Here is a 19,946-nt window from a genome sequence, read left to right on the forward strand (position 1 = left end):
AAGGTGGCTCTAGTTACACATGGGGCAACTTGGTCGATGTGGGCTAGTTGGACCAAAAGGCCTGTTTCTGTGCTATGTTCAAGTGGTGAAGTAATGCAGCATCTCTGGGGGACAAGGATGGGTGACATTTTCGGTTGGGACCCTTGGTATATTGTCACATGTGTCAAGGTACAGTGAAAAGCGTATTTTGCATGCTTTCCAATAAGATAATACTATTCATGGATAAAATCAAACCGAACCCAAGTACAACAGGTAGAGCAAAGGGGAAGATACAGATGCAGAATATAGTTCTCAGAAATGTAGCGCATCAGTTCCAGAGACCAAGTCCAATGTCTGCAATGGGGTGGAGGTAAATCGACAGTACCCCAGCTTATGGAAGGACTGTTCAGAACCCTGATAACAGTGGGGAAGAAGCTGTTTCTGTGTCTGGTGGTGTGCACTTTCAAGCTTCTGTATCTTCTTCCTGATGGAAACAGGGAGGTGAAGAAATGACCGGGACAAAAGAAGTCTTTGATTATGTTGGCTGCTTTTTGCTAATGCAGTGAGATGTGTAGATGGAGTTGATGGTGGGGAGAATGGTCTGTGTGATGGATTGGGCTGCATCTACAATTCTGCAATTTATTGTGGTCTTGAGCAGAGCTGTTCCCAAACCAACCTGTGATGCAACCCGACAGTATGGGGTTCTATGGTGCATCTGTAAGGGTGAATATTTTTCTTATCAGTGAAGCAACCAGAACAACTCATTATTTGCACATCTAAAACCGTAGAGTGTTGCTGAAATATGGTGTGGCTTTCCTAAGAAAATGAAGGCTGTATAAGTGAGGATTCAGAACATGGGCGGCCCAGTGGCGTAGCAGTAGAATTGCTGCCTCACAGCGCCAGAGACCCGGGATTGATCCTGACTATGGGTTCTTGGCTGAATGGAGTTTGTACGTTCTCCCCTTGACCTGCATGAGTTTTCTTCAGGAGCATCAGTTTCCTCCTGCACTCCTATATAATTGGCTTTGATAAAATTGTAAATTGTCCCTAGAGTGTGTAGGGTAGTGTTGGTGTGCGGGGATCGCTGGTCGACTCGGTGGGCCGAAGGACCTGTTTCAGTGCTGTACCTCTAAACTGAACTAAATGCAATTTTGCTTGAAATATGATCATAGCTATTTCCTACTACACGTTCTTTCATGCCTAACCCTCGTATCAATTGATTACCTTGGTATTGAAAACAATATCCATCTATCTTGAAAGTACACAGCAATTGAACGTCCTTCTGAATTCCAAAGATTTACGATGCCTTTAAATAATTGTTTCTCTCAATCTTTGCGACAGGCTTTTACAGCCAAGTAAAACAGCATCTTATCTCTATCTGGCAATCTCACGTTTGTCAATGAAATTATTAATGTAAGCTCTAGGGAATACAAGCCAAGTGTTTTCAATCAGCATCATACCACAACTGAGCCAAAGCATCTTTCTGCATCCCTGTCAGAGAATAAATTATTCCCAAGACAAAGAGATTTAAAAAAATGCTGTCACACCACGGCAGTTATTGTAAGGAAACAAGGAACTGCAGATGCCAGTTTACAAAAAAAAGAAGAAGATAAAGTGCTGGAGGAACTTTGTGGGTCAGGCAGCATTTCTGGAGAACATGAATAGGTCTGAAGAAAGGCCAATCTGAGGGGCAGCACAGTGGCTCAGCGGTAGAGCTGATGTCTCAGCGCCAGAGACCCAGGTTTGATCTTGACTGCAGGTGCTATCAGTGTGGAGTTTGCACGTTCTCCTTGTGACCGCGTGGGTTTCCTCTGGGTGCTCCGGCTTCTTCCCACACTCCAAACACGTGTGGGTTTGTAGGTTAATTGGCTTCTGGAAATTGTCCCTAGTGTGTAGGGTAGAACTAGTGTAAGGGTGATTGTTGGTCGGCACTGACTCTGCAGGCCGAAGGGCCTGTTTCCTAACTGTAAGGAACTAACCTGAAGGCCCTGGAATCTAAACTAACCTGAAGGCCCTGACCTAAAATATCAATTTAGACTTTAGAGATACAGCATGGAAACAGACCATTTGGCTCACGGAGTCTGCACAGACCAGCGATCACCCCGTACATTAGTATTATCCTACACACCAGGGACAATTTATAATTATTTTACCGAAGCCAATGAACTTACAAGCCTGTACATCATTGGAGAGTGGGAGGAAACCGGAGCACCCGGAGGAAATCCATGCGGTTACAGGGAGAACGAACAAACTGCACAGACAGTGCCCATAGTCAGGATCCAACCTGGCGCTGTGGGGCAGCAACATTTTCGCTGCGAGATATTGCCTGACCCGCTGAGTTACTCGTTTTTTTCAATTTCCCAATCTTGACCATCTGCATCCTTATTTTATAACGGGTACATGGATAGGACTTGGAGGGATATGGGCCAAACTCAGGCAAATGGGACGAGTGTAGATGCGGTATTTGGTCAGTGTGGGCAAGTTGGGCCGAAGGGCCTGTTTCCACACTGTAAGACTCTGACTACACACTTTTCACTGTACCTTAGAACACGTGACCATAGTAAACCTAAAACTCTTCACCTAAATGGGAGTTGTTGTACTATTGATGGCTTGGCCACTTGAGCCAGTATGGGAGCGAGGCTGCTGAAAGCCTTCTTGTCAAATATCGACAGCTTTCCCATTCTTTATTACACACCTCCCACTTGCTGTGCCCTCTATTGTGAACTGTAGCAGCATGGTTGGCATTGTTCACCATACAACTCTCCGCTTGTTAAGTCTGTCAAAGCCTACTGCTGAGTTCTTCTTCCCCTGTCCTTGTAATCCTCTCAGCTGAATCTCAATTTTCTCTTCGACTGATTGTTCTGCCTAGCGTGGCCTTGGAGTGTTTTATTAAACGAAAAGTGTTGCTTGAAGGCTTCTCGTTCAATAAAAAAAATCACTGCAAGCCTGAATGTTATCCAGTCCAACAAAACCGCTATTATCCCAATCCCACAACCTTGGGACCTATGAACTATTTTTAATCAGACTTTACAGGGCTGTGTCTTGCACGTGACCAGTCTCACCCAGTCACTCCCTCTTCTCCCCTCTCCCATCAGACAAGAGGTACAGAAGTGTGAAAACGCACGCCTCCAGATTCAGCTGTTAGGCAACTGAACCGTCTTCTCACCAACTATAGAGAGGTCATGAGTTACTATCTATCTAACTCATTGGAGACAATCGGACTACCTTCAATCGGACTTTACAGGTCTTTATCTTGCACTTAATATTATTCCCTTTATCCTGCATCTCAAGAGTGCTTTATTGTCATGTGTCCCAGATAAAACAATGAAATATGTACACACAAACAAACGCACACAAACACAATAGTAGTGCAATAATAATAATAGTCTATTGTAGTTCAGAGCTTATTTGAGGTTGTAGTGTTTAATAGCCTGATGGCTGTATGGAAGAAGCTGTTCCTGGACATTACAGTTTTCGGGCTCCTGTACCTTCTTTCTGATGGCAGGGGTGAAATGAGTGTGTGGCCAGGATGGTGTGGGTCTCTGATGATGCTGACTGCCTTTTTGAGGCCGTTCGATGGTGGGGAGGTCAGAGCCGATGATGTACAGGGCAATGGTCACAACCTTTTACAGTATTTTCTGCTCCCGGGTGTTCGTTGACGAACCAGGCCACGATACAACCAGTCAATGTGCTCTCCACTGTACACCTGTAAAAGTTCAAGAGAATCCTCTCTGAAATACTGAATCTCCGAAATCTTCTCAGGAAGTAGAGGCGTTGATGTGCTTTATTTATAATTGCATCAGTGTGCTGGGTCCAGGAAAGATCTTCGGAAATATGCACGCCCTGGAATTTGAAGTTTTTAAACTATCTCCACCATCGTCCTGTTGATATAAACAGGATTGTGGGTCCTCATCCTTCATCTTCCAAAGTCCACAATCAGTTCATTGGTTTTACTGATATTGAGAGCCAGGTTATTGTGCTGGCACCATTTGGTCAATCGGTCGATCTCACTTCTATAATCTTGACTCATCGCCATCTGTAATTCGTCCAACAACGATGGTATCATCCGCGAACTTAAAGATGGAGTTCGCACTGTGTCTGTCTACACAGTCATGAGTATAGAGTGAGTAGAGCAGGGGGCTGAGCACGCAGCCTTGAGGTGCTCCCGGCCTGATTGTTACTGAGGATTAAGTATTTCTGCCAATTCAAACAGATTGTGGTCTGTGGATGAGGAAGTCGAGGATCCAATTGCAGAAGGATGCGCAGCAACCCAGTTCCGTGAGCTTGGTAACCAGCTTAGAGGGGATGATGGTATTGAACGCTGAGCTGTAGTCTATAAACAACAGCCTGACTTAAGTGTTTTTATTGTCCAAGTGGTCCAGTGCGGAGTGGAGAGCCAGTGAGATCACATCCTCCATTGACCTGTTGTGACGGTAGGCGAACTGTAGTGGGTCGAGGTTCTTGTTGAGGTAAGAGTTGATATGCACATAACCAACGTCTCAAAGCACTTCATCACCACAGACGTTAGTGGCACTGGTCGATAGTCATTGAGGCACGTCACCTTACTCTTCTTGGGCACCGGTATTATTGATGCCCTCTTAAAGCATCTGTGGACGACTTGATTGTAATCATGTATAGTCTTTCTGCTGACTGGACAATAGGCAACAATCAAGCTTTTCAGTGTACCCTGGCACATGTGACAATAAACTAAACTACACTTCAACAAAAGTGCATGAAGAAAACTTCAGTGAGACACAGGGAACTGCAGCTGGTGGAATCGTGAGCAAAACACAAAGTGCTGATGAAACTCAGCGGGTTGCACAGCTGGTAGAGCTGCTGCCTCAGCACCAGAGACCAGGGTTCGATCCCGGCCTTGGGCTGTGTGTGGAATTGGCATGTTCTATAATGGACCAGACAATGTTCACCAATCTCCTTTGTTCCTGGGTGTTTGAGTTGCTGAATCGATCCATGACACAACAGCCTGTATATTCTCAACTATACACCTGTAGAGGTTTGACAGTGTTTGACCACAATCCTGAGAAAGGCATTTAATTTCTTAGTAAGAGGAATTTGTCATTCCAGTCCCAGTGTGTCATGTCCATCTCTAGCTCTAGAATAAATTTACATTTAAAAATAAGCATTGGAGGCCAATCTGTCCACGAAAGGTTAACTTGACTGTAGGTTTGAATTAGCCAGATGCGAGATGGCTCTTCAGTTCAATACATGACCACCAGGTGGCAGGTTTCCATTCAGGATAAGCACAGCCACATGGAATTCTACATTTAGGACAGTACAGGAACAGGGCCCTCGGCCCACAATGTCTGTGCCGAACATGATGCCAAGACCAACTCTTATCTGCCTGCACCTAATACATATCTCTCCCTTCCCTGCATATCCATGTACCTATCGAAAAACCTCATAAACGACACTGTTACAATACATCTGCCGCGACCACCACCCCATATAACCATATAACAATTACAGCACGGAAACAGGCCATCTCGGCCCTACAAGTCCGTGCCGAACACTTATTTTCCCATAGTCCCATCTACCTGCACTCAGACCATAACCCTCCATTCCTTTCCCGTCCATATACCTATCCAATTTATTTTTAAATTATAAAATCGAACCTGCCTCCACCACTTCCACTGGGAGCTCATTCCACACAGCTACCACTCTCTGAGTAAAGAAGTTCCCCCTCATGTTACCCCTAAACTTCTGCCCCTTAATTCTGAAGTCATGTCCTCTTGTTTGAATCTTCCCTACTCTCAATGGGAAAAGCTTGATCCACGTCAACTCTGTCTATCCCTCTCATCATTTTAAAAACCTCTATCAAGTCCCCCCTTAACCTTCTGCGCTCCAAAGAATAAAGACCTAACTTATTCAACCTTTCTCTGTAACTTAGTTGCTGAAACCCAGGCAACATTCTAGTAAATCTCCTCTGTACTCGCTCTCTATTTTGTTGACATCCTTCCTATAATTAGGCGACCAAAATTGTACACCATACTCCAGAATTGGTCTCACCAATGCAGCACGTTCCCAGACAGCACGTTCCAGGCACCCACCACCCTCTGTGTAAATAACTAACACTAGGGGCAATTTACAGAGAACCGATTAACCTACAAACCTGAAGGTACACAAAAAAGCTGGAGAAACTCAGCGGGTGCAGCAGCATCTATGGAGCGAAGGAAAAAGGCAACGTTTCGGCCCGAAACGTTGCCTTTTTCCTTCGCTCCATAGATGCTGCTGCACCCGCTGAGTTTCTCCAGCTTTTTTGTGTACCTTCGATTTTCCAGCATCTGCAGTTCCTTCTTAAACAACCTACCGCCCACATCCTACGTCTTTGGGATGTGGGCGGAAACTGGAGCACCCGAAGAAAACCCACGCGATCACTGGGAGAATGCAGACCAAAGATCTCAGTCCGCTCTAAGATCTTTGATGTAAACTCCGTACAGACAGCACCCGAGTACAGGATTGAACGCGGGTATCTGGCACTGTGAGGCAGCAGATCTACCTCTGCGGCGCTGTGTGGCCCTTGGGACTGGTGGTGATCGACCCATGCTTGGCAATACACTTGTAGAAGGTGGTCAGGCTTTGGGGAAGTGGGGCGCTGGTTACTGACCCGGCGATCCTTGGTCTCTCGCCTGCTCCAGCAGCCATGCTGCAAATCAAAAGCTAAACTGAAGTTGTAAAATTAAAATACATCAGGACATAAATCAAGGGAAAGGCACAGTGGTGCAACGGGGAGAGCTGCTTGCTCACAGCACCAGAAACCCAGCTTTTCAATCTTGACCTCGGGTGCTGCCGGTACACAGTTTGCACCTTCTCCCCGTGACCGCGTGGGTTTCCTCCGGGTGCTCTGGTTTCCTCCCACATCCCAAAGACGTGCGGGTTTGTAGGGTAATTGGCCCTCTGCCAACTGCCCCATAGTGTGAAGGAAGCGGATGGGTATGTGGAATAACATAGAACTAGTGTGAACTATGGTCGGCGTGGACCCGGTGGGCTGAAGGGCCTGTTTCCTGTATGACAATATGTTGCAAACACTCAGCGGGTCAGGCAGCATCTTTGGAGAGAATCATAGGGCCATGATGTCATAGTCATACAGCATGAATACAGGCCCTTCTGCCCAACTCATCCATGCTAAGCTGCCCCGTCTAAGCTTGTTCAATTTGGCCCATATCCCTCTAAACATTTCCTATCCATATACCTGTGCAATTGCATAATACTATCTCCCTCCACTGCCTCCTCTGTTAGCTCGATCCACATACCCATCACCCTCTGTGCAAAAAAGTTTCCCCTCAAGTTCCTATTAAATCTTTCCCCTTTCAACTTAACCTATGTCCTCTGCTCCTTAATTCCCCTACACTGGGGAAAAGAGAATAGAACATCGCAAACTGAACAGCACAGCACAAGAACAGGCCCTTCGGCCCATAGCTGTGCCGAATATGCCATGACCAACTCTTATCTGTCTCCACACATTCCATATCCCTCCATTCCCTGCATATCCATGTGCCTATCTTAAGTTAAGTGTATCTGCCTCCACCACCACCTCCTGCAGCAGGTTCCAGGCACCACCATAAATACTTGCCCAGCATATTTCTTTTAATCTTTGCCTCTCATACCTTAAAAGCTATTCCTGATCTGATCTCATTTTCCCATCCTGGGGAAAATATTCGGATTGTTTATCTCCACGCCTCTGGGCATTCACCCTATCGATCTCCCTCCTGATTTTAAACAAGGGGGATAAATTATTAAATAATTGTAATTGGCTTTAGAGGAGGAAAAATGTAATTTTTCTTGCAACATAAATGTTCCCGCTATTCTTAACACACACACATGCACTCTCACACACACTATACACATACACATACCATACACACATACAAAAACACGCATACACAAACACAGACACACACACACACAAACTCGCACAGAGACATAAACACACGCACACACATATACAGATTCACACACACACTGACATAAATACATACACATATACACACACACACGTGTATACTCACGCACTCACACACACCCACACGTGTATACTCACGCACTCACACACTCTTTCACACACACACACACACACACTCACACAGACTGCAGAGAGGAAGAGAGCTGCCAGCTACCTTCTCCCCCCCTCCCCACGGACACCCTCCACTCCCAGTGACAATAAATCATAAACAGTAATTAGCTGCGCTGCAATCTTGGGAATTATTTCCTGCATGGATTACTCTTGCAACAGAAACGAGAAGGATGGTGTTAGACTTTTCTAAAGAGCAGGTCTGCGTGTTTGTGTGTGTTTTGATTTTTTAATTATCAAGAAACACAACGGATGATGGAGAAAGATTGAAACAAAAACCTTCTGCAGCCTAATTCTTCCTTTCAACCACGTGCACACTCCCTCCCCTTCCCCTTGAATGCAGGTTAAATCGCACACACACAGAGGTACACACACAGAGGTACACACACACAGGCACACATACAGTATACACAGGCACACACACACACACACACACACAGAGGCACACACACACGGACACACACAGAGGCACACACACACAAGGTACATAAGCACACAGAGGCACAGGGACACACATACACAGAGGCATACACACAGGCACACACACACACAGTGGCAAACACATACACACAGGCACACACACACACACACACACAGATGTACACACACAGGTACGCAGGCACACATACAGGCAAACACACACACACAGTGGCGCACACGCACACCGGGCTCATGCAGCAGACTGATTGTGTTCACGACGTATTCTCTGCCTGCAACCTGCTGTTAGAGCGGAGAGGGAGGGGAGGGAAGGGGAGGGTGGGCTGGAGGGGGTGTGATTGGTGGCGGCATCCTTGTGTTAGATGAGCCGGCGGGGGGGTGGGTTGTGTTCGGTGGGCGGGGTGGATTCTGCTATATGTGGTCAGATTGATGGCTATGTGTGTGTGAGAGAGAGAGTGAGAGGCGCTTTTTTTATTGTACAAGCCGTCAGATGCAGCTTGTAACCTGGTGCGTGTGAGTGAGTGAGTGTGAGTGTGTGTGACAGAGAGCGGGGCAACAGAGGATTCTCGACATTCAGCCGCGGTGATCGGTAGAGACCTGGATCTCGGCGGTTCCATTGTGTGTGACCCTCACGGCGCGGTTGTAGCGAGAGGATCCTAAGGAAGGTTGCGCTACCCGACCATGATCTGAAGGAGGGGAAAGACTGAAGGATCGCCGGCCCCCGCCCGCCCGTCCCCGGCCACTCGATCACCATGGAGCCTTGTCGGCTGTTGCCCGACATGTTCAGGACTGGGATCTTGGTGCTGGCAGCCTGTGGGCTCGGTGTAAGTTCCTGCCCCGCTCTCTGCAACTGTGTGGGGACCACCGTGGACTGTCACGGGCTCGGACTCCGAACCATTCCCAAGAACATTCCTAGGAACGCGGAGAGACTGTGAGTATGAAGCCGCCGCCTTTCTCCATGGAGCTGGGCTATCGGGAGAGGAGGCTCGGGCAGGCTAGCACTTTATCCCTCGGAGAGCAGGAGGCTGGGGTGGAGGGGGGGTGACGACGACGACAACATCTTATAGAATCACAGAGACACACAGGCCCGTGGAGAAGAAGGGTCCCGACCCGAAATATTCCCAATCCGGACATGCTGCCCGACCAGCCGAGTTACTCCAGCACTTTGTGTCTTTTTCTTGTTTGTTTTTGGTAAACCAGCAACAGCGGTTCAGAAATTCATGTCATATGAGCAGAATTATGCCATTCGGTCCATCAAGTCTGCTCAAGCTATTCAATCGTGAATGATCTATCTTTCCCTCTCAACCCCATTCTCCTGCCTTCTCCACATAACCCCTGACACCCGTACTAATCAAGAACCTAATCACGGTTCATTGAGACTCCCTTCGGCCCAACTCATCCATGCTGACCAGCATTTCCCATCTACCACTAGTCCCACCTGCCTGCGCTTGATCCATATCCCTCTAAACCTGTCCTATCCATGTACCTGTCCAAATGTCTTTCAAATGCTGTTATAGTACCTGCCTCAACTACCTCCTCTGGCAGCTCGTTCCATGCACCCACCACCCTCTGTGTGGAAAAAGTTACCCCTCAGGTTCCTAAGAAGTCTCGCCCCTCTCATCTTAAACCTACGCCCTCTGATTTCTGTTTCCCCGAACCGTATAGATGTGTATAAAACCACGAGGGGCATATATAGGATGAATGCTCAGTCTTTTACCCAGAGTAGGACAATCAAGAACCAGAGGACACGGGTTTAAGGTGAGCAGGGGAAGATTTAAAATGAACCAGAGGGGCAACCTTTTCACACAGAGGGTGGATGTTGTATGGAACGAGGTGGGTGAGGGGGGCGAAAGGGAATGGAGGGGGTGGTGCCGCATTTGTAGATGGGCGTTCGCACAGTAATAATCCCACATTTCTAAACCTTTTGCAAGTGTCTAACACCCACCGCTCAATGTCCAACGCGTTTCACTTGGAGTAGTTTAGAGAGACACTTGCAGATGCTGGAATCTTGAGCAAAACACCAAGAGCTGGAGCAACTCAGCGGGTCGGGCAGCATCTGTGGAGGGAATGGACAGACGACGTTTCGGGTCGGGACCCTTCTTCAGACTGATTGTAGCAGAGGGGAGGGAGAAAGTTGGAAAGGAGAGGTGGGGACGAGAGATACGAGGAACTGCAGATGGCCGGTTTACTAAAAAAAATGCGCTGGAGTAACCCAGTGGGTCAGGCAGCATCTGTGGAGGGAATAGGCAGACGACTTTTCGGGGCAATGCCTTTTTCACCGGAGATGCTGCCCGGCCCGCTGAGTTACTCCAGCACTTTGTGTACATCTTTGGCTTAAACCCGCATCTACAGTTCTTCGTTTCGACCTTTCTCCAAGACTGGCCCTAAGTGTGACCCTTCACAGATGGTGACTGACCCGCAGGGGAGTGGGAAACGCCCCGGAGATGTCCACTTTACACAGCAAGACTCCGTCGGGCGGCGCAGCGGTAGAGTTGCTGCCTCACAGCGCCAGAGACCCGGGTTCGATGCTGAGTGCTGCCTGTACGGAGTTTGTACGTTCTCCATGTGACCGCGTGGGTTTTCTCCGGGTGCTCCGGTTTCATCCCACACTCCACAGCTGTACATGGTTGTAGGTTAATTGGCTTCGCTGATCTCTGTGGGCCGAAGGGCCTGTTTCCGCGCTGTATAACCACACTAAACTAAGGTGTATATATATATGTATATATAACTAAGGTATATATATATATACACATATATACATATACACCACGCTATAATCATGGGCAGCCTATGTTGAAACCGGGTTACTGGCGTTCATGGGATCTTTCTGCTCGTTGGATAGCAGCGAATGTATTTCGAATGGGAATTTATTTTCGTCCGGCGGACCTTTGAGGTTGGCAAGGTTTTAAATTGAGAAATAAAGTGAGAGTTGTAACGTTGCTACAGTCGGCAGGATGGACGGCGGGAGGGTGTTGGGTTGAGAGGAGGGTTGGGTACAAGTCCAATCCCACCACGGCCCGGTTGTAACACGGGCGAGAGGGTCGTGGGTCCAGGGATTGGGAGGTCGCCGCCAGTCTCGACTCCCCGCACCGGCCAGGCCGGCCCAATCCAACCGGGGAAAAGTCCCTCCTCCCTCACAACGACGCGGCCGAGGCTCGGGTTTCTTGCAGTTCAAAGTTGGGATAGCCGACGTGTGGCTCAGGTCCCAGAGCGGCCGCTGGTATTCACCCTTGAGGGGTGGGGGGGAGGAAGGAGGGAGACACGGGGGGGGGGGGGGGGGGGGGACAGTCTCTGGACTATTGGCGACGGGACACCCCGGGTGGTTCAGCGCCCCGATAGAAAGGCGCTATATAAATCCCATCCATTATTATTATTATTATCTAGCGAATGGTCAACACAGCGCTCTTACTCCAGCATTTTGTGTCTATCTTCGGTTTAAACCAGCATCTGGCCACTCTACCCACTCCCAGAGATGTTATTCTACATATAAATCGCGGAATCCCTGGATTAGTTCCCTGCCTGTGTAACCCATTCCCCAGAGGCGGAAACATCCCCATTGGCTGTCAATTGTCCCCCGCGTGTGGGTAAAGTGTAAAACATGTACAGATTTCCCAGGGACACGAGGGCCTGAGCTATAGAGAGAGTTTGGGCAGTACTTTATTCCCTGGAGCGCTGGAGGATGAGGTGTGAGTTTACAGAGGATTATAAAACTACATAGAATGAATGTACCGAGTTTTTTTTTACCCGGAGTAGGGGAATCAGAAACCAGAGGACATAAGTTTAAAGTGTAAGAGAAAATATGAATACAAAGATGTACTAGATGTAAAAGTCTGAAGAAGGGTCTCAACCCGAAACGTCACCCATTCCTTCTCTCCAGAGATGCTGCCTCACCCGCTGAGTTACTCCAACATTTTGTGTCTACCTTAGATGTAATAAGAACCTGAAGGGTAACTTTTTTCAAACAGAGGATGGTGGCTATATGGAACGAGCTGCCAGAGGAGGTAGCTGAGGCAGGTGCTGTAACAACATTTAAAAGACAACAGGACAGATAGGAAAGATTTGGAGGGATATGGGACATATGCTGGCAGGTAGAGCTAGTGTAGATGAGGCATGTATGTGTAGGGCCCAGATCCAGACAGTACTTGGCCAATGTCCATTGGTTCTTAATTCCCCTACTCTGGGCAATAGACTCTGTGCGTCTACGCTATCTATTCCTTTCATGATTCTATACACCTCTATAAGATCACCCCTCATCCTCCTGTGCTCCAAGGAATAGAATCATAGCCTGCTCAATCTCTCCCTCGAGTCCTGGCAACATCCTTGTAAATCTTCTCTGTATCCTTTCCAACTTGACAACATCTTTCCTCTAACAAGGTACCTACTGTACTTGAAGAAGGGTTTTGGCCCGAAACGTTGCCTATTTCCTTCGCTCCATAGATGCTGCTGCACCCGCTGAGTTTCTCCAGCATTTTTGTCCTTCGATTTTCCAGCATCTGCAGTTCCTTCTTAAACACCTACTGTACTTGAGTTTGACTTGATTGTATTTATGTATAGTATTAGCTGGTCTGGTTGGATAGCCTGCAATACATACAAAGCTTTTCACTGTACCTCATTACACAGGACAGCAATAAACCATAACCTAAAGTGTGAAGTAGTGTTCTGACCCAAAACGTCACCTATCCATGAATCCAGGGACCAGCTGAGCCACTGCCTGACCCGCTGAGTTACTCCAGCACTTTGTTTCTTTCTTTGGTATAAACCAGCATCTTGTGTTACTTTTTATCGGCATGGCCAAATTAGGTCTGTTTCCAAGTTGTATGACTAAATGATTCCATGATAACATCTAGGTGGGGAAATGTGTGGAAAATTTACAGAATAAAATGGGATTAATGTAAGATGAGTGGAGTTTAGTTTAGAAATACAGCATGGAAACAGGCCCTTCGGCCCATCGAATCTGTGCCGACCAGTGATCCCGTACACTGACGCCATCCTACACACACTAGGGACAATTTACAATTTATACCAAGCAAATAAACCTACAAAGCTGTATGTCTTTGGAGTGTGGGTCTTCTTGTCGAGCCCACACACAAGATTAGAAGTTGTTCATAGAAACATAGAAACATAGACAATAGGTGCAGGAGGAGGCCATTCGGCCCTTCGAGCCAGCACCGCCATTCATTGTGATCATGGCTGATCGTCCCCAATCAGAGCCAGAGCTGAACACATTTCTCGGCATCTGCATACAATGGTGTCTGTCTTGTCGCTTCTTGTGCGCGGTGGTGGAAAGATTTGTGGAAACAGGGCCGCGACGTGAACGCTCTTTCCTTGACCCCGGAGTGTGGGTGGAAACCACAGATCCCGGAGTGCACCCACGCAGGTCACAGGGAGAATGTATAAACTCCCTACAGACAAGCACCCGTAGTCAGGATCAGACCGTGGTGCTGTGAGCCACCAACTCTACAGCCGTGCCACCCTCGAGTGTAAGTGGGTGGTTGGTGGTCAGCAAGCACTTGGTGGGCCGAAGGGCCTGTTTCTGTGATGTGCCTCTGTATGATTCAGAAATGGATTGGCAGAGTTAAGTTAATGTGGCTTCATCTGTTTCCTTTCACAGGGAGCTCAACGGGAATAATATCTCACGGATTAGCAAAAGTGACTTCGCGGGACTGAGACACATCAGGGTCCTGTGAGTATCACAGCGTCAAGAGAAAGCAACACACATTAACACATGTGAACAACACACATTAAGTGACTTTTGAATAGGGACATGGATATGCAGGGAATGGATTACATGCAGGCAGGTGAGAGTTGGTCTTGGCATCATGTTCGGGTCGAAGGGCCTGTTCATTAGACTCTAGACTCTAGAGATACTGTGCGGAAACAGGCCCTTCTGTCTAACCAAGTCCGTGCCAACCAGCGTGGACTCAGTGGGCCAAAGGGCCTGTTTTGAGCTGTATTTTTCAATCAATCTAAAAAAACATCTCTGTAAACCCTGGGGCGTTACTTGTTTCCTAACGTACTAAGAAAGAAGAATTGTACCATTGGGTAGCTAAATAGAAGGGTTTTGCTTCTGAACCTGGGCTCACTTAGTTAGGCTACAAAGCATGTGACCATCCCTGACCATGCTGTAAATGAGACAATTTTGGTTGGGTTGGGCAGTGGACAAATGTGAAGCAACTAGCATTGTTCTCTGGAGCGTGTGAAGGGGCGGTGTAGAGGGGGCTTCACTCTGAACGGGGGGCTTCACTCTAACCAGTGCTGCCCCTGCTCTGGGAGTGGGTGATTGCCTCGTTTATATGGATCTTTGCTTTGTTTGGACAGGTACATGGATAGGAAAGGTTTAGGGATACGGGCCAGCCAGGAGCAGCAGTGACCTGTGTAAATGGGGCAGCTTGGTCGGCATGAACAAGTTGGGCCGAAGGGCCTGTCTCCATGCTGTATGGCTGTATGACTCTATAATTCATACATTAAGAATAGTTTTGGGATGGGAACATTCCGTCCATAAACCGATAGCTTTAATTTCAGAAGCAGGTGAAGCGATGGTTTGGGTTGTGTGTGTAGTTCCCTCCAAGTAATTTAAAGGCAAAGCTCTTTTTGCCTAATGCCTGGTAATATTGTGCATGGCTGCACCAGGGGTAGGTGGCCAAATCACGTTGACCCTGACATGCATATTCCATGCTTTTCTCTCCCAACAGGCAACTCATGGAAAATCATATCAGTTCCATCGAGCGTGGAGCCTTCGAAGACATGAAGGAGTTAGAACGATTGTAAGTGCAAGATTTATTTTTACAGCATTTTTACACTCAATAGATTAATATCAGCATAATTAATTAATAGCATGGTCATGTTAATTGCTACTGATGCTATTATTAATAGCTATTAATGTCAGTAATGCTAGTATTAATAGCTATTATTATTGCTATTATTAATAGCTGATGCTAGTAATGCTGTTATTAATAGCTATTAATGCTATTATTAAATCTGTAATTAATAATTTAATCTATCTACTTGTGTTGCCTCTTTCAGGGAGCTATGGGCTTGGACCCCAAGATTCCTCTCAATGCCCTGACCTATGAAGGCAAACAGACCTTCATAGGTCAAACAAGCCTTCTTTATCAATCTATCTACTTGTGTTGCCATTTTCAGGGATGAATGGACTTGAACCCCAACATCATTAGGAGGGAAAGATTTAATAGGAACCTGAGGGTGGTGGGTGTATGGAATGTGCTGCTGGAGGAGGTGGTTGAGGCAGGTACTAATCACAACGTTTTAATGAAACAATTAGACAGGTACATGGATAGGGTAGGCTTGGAGGGATACGGGCCAAATGCAGGCAGTTGCGACTAGTGTAAACGGGGCAATTTGGTCGGTGTAGGTAAGTTGGGCCGAACGGCCTGTTTCCACAATGTATGACTCTATGACTATCACTCTGTTCATTAATGCTGCCATTAACTGCCAGGGGTGGTGGTGGAGCAGGGACGATAGTGGCATTTGGGGGTTTTGTATAGGCACGTGGATATACAGGGAATGGAGGGATATGGATCACGTGCAAGCAGAGGAGATTAGTTCAACCTGGCGTCATGTACAGCATGGACATTGTGGGCCGAAGGGCCTTTCCCCATGCTGTATCGTTTTATGTTTTATGTTCTATGTTCTATGTCCCTGCAACGGAACAGAGAATACATTGCCAGGGAATGATCAAACAAGATAACTCCAGATAGGGACAAGGGTCTTTGCTATCCATGCCCGTGACCCCAGCAGGACTCCACGTCAGTGTGCTTGGGTAGATGGATTTGGCAAGAAGGCCGTAACTATGCACAATTGTACCCTGATGCTTATAGCTGAGTGTCTCTCTCTCTCTCTATCTCCCTGTACAGGCGTCTGAATCGAAACCAGCTGCAGATCTTGCCAGAGCTGCTCTTTCAGAAGAACCCAACTCTGCACAGACTGTGAGTAACACACCTGTTTGTATGTTCTGCTGAATGCTGGCAATGTACGGCAGCATAGAGTATGGTATGTGTCAGATGATGATGCGAGGTGGGACCATGATCCCCGCTCCCAATGCCAAGGGCGGCACAGTGGCGCAGCGGTAGAGGCACTGCCTGACAGCGTCGGGGACCCGGTTTCGATCCTGACTATGGTTGCTGTCTGTACGGAGTTTGTACGTTCTCCCTGTGATCATGTGGGTTTTCTCCAGGTGTTCCAGTTTCTTCCCACATTCTGATGACGTGCGGGTCACTCCGGTCCTTCACCCCTCTCCCATCAGGCAAGAGGTACAGAAGTGTGAAAACGCAATCCTCCAGATTCAGGGACAGTTTCATCCCAACTGTTATCCCAACAGTTTCATCCCATCTGAAATGGCGGCATGGTGGCGCAGCGGTAGAGTTGCAGCCTTACTGTGCCATATATCCCATCCTGACTACGGGTGCTGTCTGTACACAGCTGGTACGTTCTCCCCGTAACCTGCGTGGGTTTTCTCCGAGATCTTTGGTTTCCTCCCACACTCCAAAGACGCACAGGTTTGTGGGTTAATTGGCTCGGGGATAAATGTAAATTGTCCCTAGTGTGTGTAGGATGGTGTTAATGTGTGGGGATCGCTGGGCGGTGCGGACTCGGTGGGCCAAAGTCCGACGAAGGGTTATGACCGAAATGTCACCTATTCATTCTCTCCAGCGATGCTGCCTGACCCGCTGAGTTACTCCAGCTTTTTGTGTCTATCTTAAACCAGCAACTGCAGTTCCTTCCTACATACTAATGCTATAGTATTCTGTAAATGCTCCAGTCTCAGTCTTATTTACAACATTAGCTTTACGAGAAAGTTATCATTTTTCCCATGGTATGTGTCTTTGTTGAGTTAACAGCCCAATATGTTTCTCATTATAACCTGTGTGATTCAGTGAAGATGTTGTTATGTTAACAGCAGAGTGTGAATCCTATAATTAGGCTGCACAGTCCCCTCTCCCCCTCACACCAATCATTCCCTGAGGCTACAAAGTACACTGGGCCTGTCACAAAGGATTCTTTGGTATAATATATACCTATCCACAGCTGTCTGAATAGTTGGAATGTTCCACAGGGAACAGATGGCTGGGACTGAGTTACAGGAGCTTTAAGGGGGGCACAGTGGTGCAGCGGTAGAATTGCTGCCCCACAGCGCTAGGGACCCGGGTTCAATCCTGACCATGGGTGCTGTCGTACAGAGTTTGTACATTCTCCCTGTGAGGGGAGAAGATTAGACTTTATTGCCTTCCATTACAGTGAGGAAAGTGGGAATCCACTGTGGTGGATGTTTATGTTAACTTTTATGTAGAAGAAGGGTTTCAGCCCGAAACGTCGCCTATTTCCTTCGCTCCATAGATGCTGCTGCACCCGCTGAGTTTCCCCAGCAATTTTGTGCACCTTTAACTTTTATGTAGTTCTGCGTCTTGTTGCTTTTTTAGTATGGCTGTACGGTAATTTGCATATCACTGTACTATTCTGTGTGCAGTGATTGGTACTATAATTGGTGACAATAAAAGACCTTTGAAACCGTTGAAACGTTTGAAACCTTTGACCACGTGGGTTTTCTCCGGGTGCTCCGGTTTCCTCCCACGCTCCAAAGACGTACAGGTTTGTAGGTTAATCGGCTTCTGTAAAATTTGTAAAATTGTCCCTAGTGTGTAGGATAGTGCTAGTGTACGGGGTGATCGCTGGTCGGCGCGGGCTTGGCGGGTCTTGGTTTCTGGGTGCTTTGGTTTCCACCCACATCCCAAAGACGTGCGGGTTTGTAGGTTAATTGGCCCCTCCGTTAATTGCCTCCTGGTGTATAGGGAGTGGATGAGAATTAGGGATAACGCAGAACTAGTGTGAACGGGCGATCGATGGACGACTGGAACTCGGTGGGCCGAAGGGGCGAGCAGTGATTGAGGCTTCCGTGCGGGGCTGTAGGTTAATTGGGCTTCTGTACATTGTCCTTCGTGTGCTAGTGTATGGGAGTGATCGGGTCGGCACGGACTCGGTGGGCCGAAGGGCCTGTTTCCGCGCTGTATCTCTAAAGTCTAAAAGGTCATTCTCCTGCCTTCTCCCCGTGACCGTTGACTCTTGCGGCCTCTAGCCTTTGGGATAGATCGGGTAGGTAACCTGTGACTAGTCACTGCACCCACCCACCTTCCACGGGTGTCTGTTTCGCCAGCCGTCTCACCAGCCACAGCACACCTCTTTAATTTTTGAACACAACATTTCATTATTGAAACAAGGAAATAAGCACTTGCATCTTCCAAGCAGAAACTTGCCTGGAGGGGAAGAGTGCGGTGTTACTGGGGCATCACCATCTCCAGCAGTGCGCTCCGACAAGCCAGATGTAAAGCCTATTAATTAGAAATGATTCAATGCACCTTAAAGTCAGAGGAAATTAAGCATGTGCGTTTTAAGCCCAGGCGGATGTGATTATAAAACATCCTCAGCTTTTCAGGTCTTGAGTCTTGAGTCTGAAGATGGGCTCCGAACCGAAACGTCAGCTATTCCTTTTCTTCAGAGATGCTGCCTGACCCGCTGAGTTCCTCCAGCACTTTGTGTCTATCTTTGGTGGAAAGCAACATCTGCAGTTCCTTGTTTCTTCGGTTTGAGTACCACATTGATCACATTGATGGACAATTCCCCTTGTAAAGCACCTGGATAGGAAAGGTTTAGAGGGACTTGGGCCAAACACAAGCAGATGGGGCTAGTGTAGATGGGGAATCTTGGATGGCATTGGTGAGTTGGGCTGAAGGGCCAGTTGCCATGCTTTATGACTGATTCTCAATCAAGAATGAGTTTATTGTCACTCCATAAATGCGGTGAGCAACAATCTTGCTTGTAGCTGGGTCACAGGCACATAAACCCCTGGCCATGCACGCACAACTGTAAACTATACACCAGGTAGACATGTTCCACAAGAGAGTGAACAGAAAGTGTCTGTGTGTCATGTGTGTGTCTGTCTGTCTGTACATCGTGTGTGTGTTTGCATGTGTGCGCGCGTGAGTGTATTGTCTCTGTGCCTGTGTTTATTGTGTGTGTGTGTGTCAGTGTATCGTCTGTGCGTGTGTGTGTGTTTCTGTACATTGTGATGTGTTTTTGTACGTGTGTGAATCAGTGCGTGTGTGTGTGTGAGTGGTTGATGGGTACAGATGTCCGTGTGCATTATGCATCTTTGCACGGTGCATGTGTGTTTTGTTAGTGATATGCATTTATGTGTGAGAATTAAGTGCATGCGGTGTGTGTCTCCGTTGATCTGTGTGTGTGTGGTCTCTGTATCAAATGTGATTTGCGGTGTGTGGGGGGGGGGCTCATCTATTGCATGTGTTGTGTGTATGTCTTTGTGTTTGTGATGTGTGGTGTGTGTGAGAGAGAGGGGGGGAGCAGAGCAGGCGAGAGAGGGAGAAAGAGAGAGGGAGGGAAGAGATTGATAGAGAGAGAAAGAGGGGGGGAA

General features: G+C 47.5%; 1 protein-coding gene and 1 long non-coding RNA gene across 3 annotated transcripts in view; one reads left to right on the forward strand and one right to left on the reverse strand.

Moving 5' to 3' along the window:
• Positions 1–451: 451 nt before the first annotated feature.
• LOC116981242 lies at positions 452–18,837 on the reverse strand. The gene is made up of 3 exons (XR_004414190.1): positions 18,808–18,837; positions 7,523–7,528; positions 452–463 (listed from the first exon to the last, which is right to left on the reverse strand). It is a non-coding gene; the product is annotated as an uncharacterized LOC116981242 (long non-coding RNA).
• Positions 8,899–19,946, forward strand: part of slit1 (slit guidance ligand 1) — a 135,416-nt gene continuing 124,368 nt past the window's right edge. For both annotated transcript variants that reach the window (XM_033034122.1, XM_033034121.1), the window contains exons 1-4: positions 8,899–9,434; positions 14,115–14,186; positions 15,196–15,267; positions 16,378–16,449. In XM_033034122.1, the coding sequence (XP_032890013.1) occupies positions 9,256–9,434; positions 14,115–14,186; positions 15,196–15,267; positions 16,378–16,449 (395 nt within the window). In that variant the 5' untranslated portion in view covers positions 8,899–9,255. The remainder of the gene's footprint in view (positions 9,435–14,114; positions 14,187–15,195; positions 15,268–16,377; positions 16,450–19,946) is intronic.

The sequence above is a fragment of the Amblyraja radiata genome, chromosome 15, assembly GCF_010909765.2.
Source record: "Amblyraja radiata isolate CabotCenter1 chromosome 15, sAmbRad1.1.pri, whole genome shotgun sequence".
NCBI classification, from domain to species: domain Eukaryota; kingdom Metazoa; phylum Chordata; class Chondrichthyes; order Rajiformes; family Rajidae; genus Amblyraja; species Amblyraja radiata.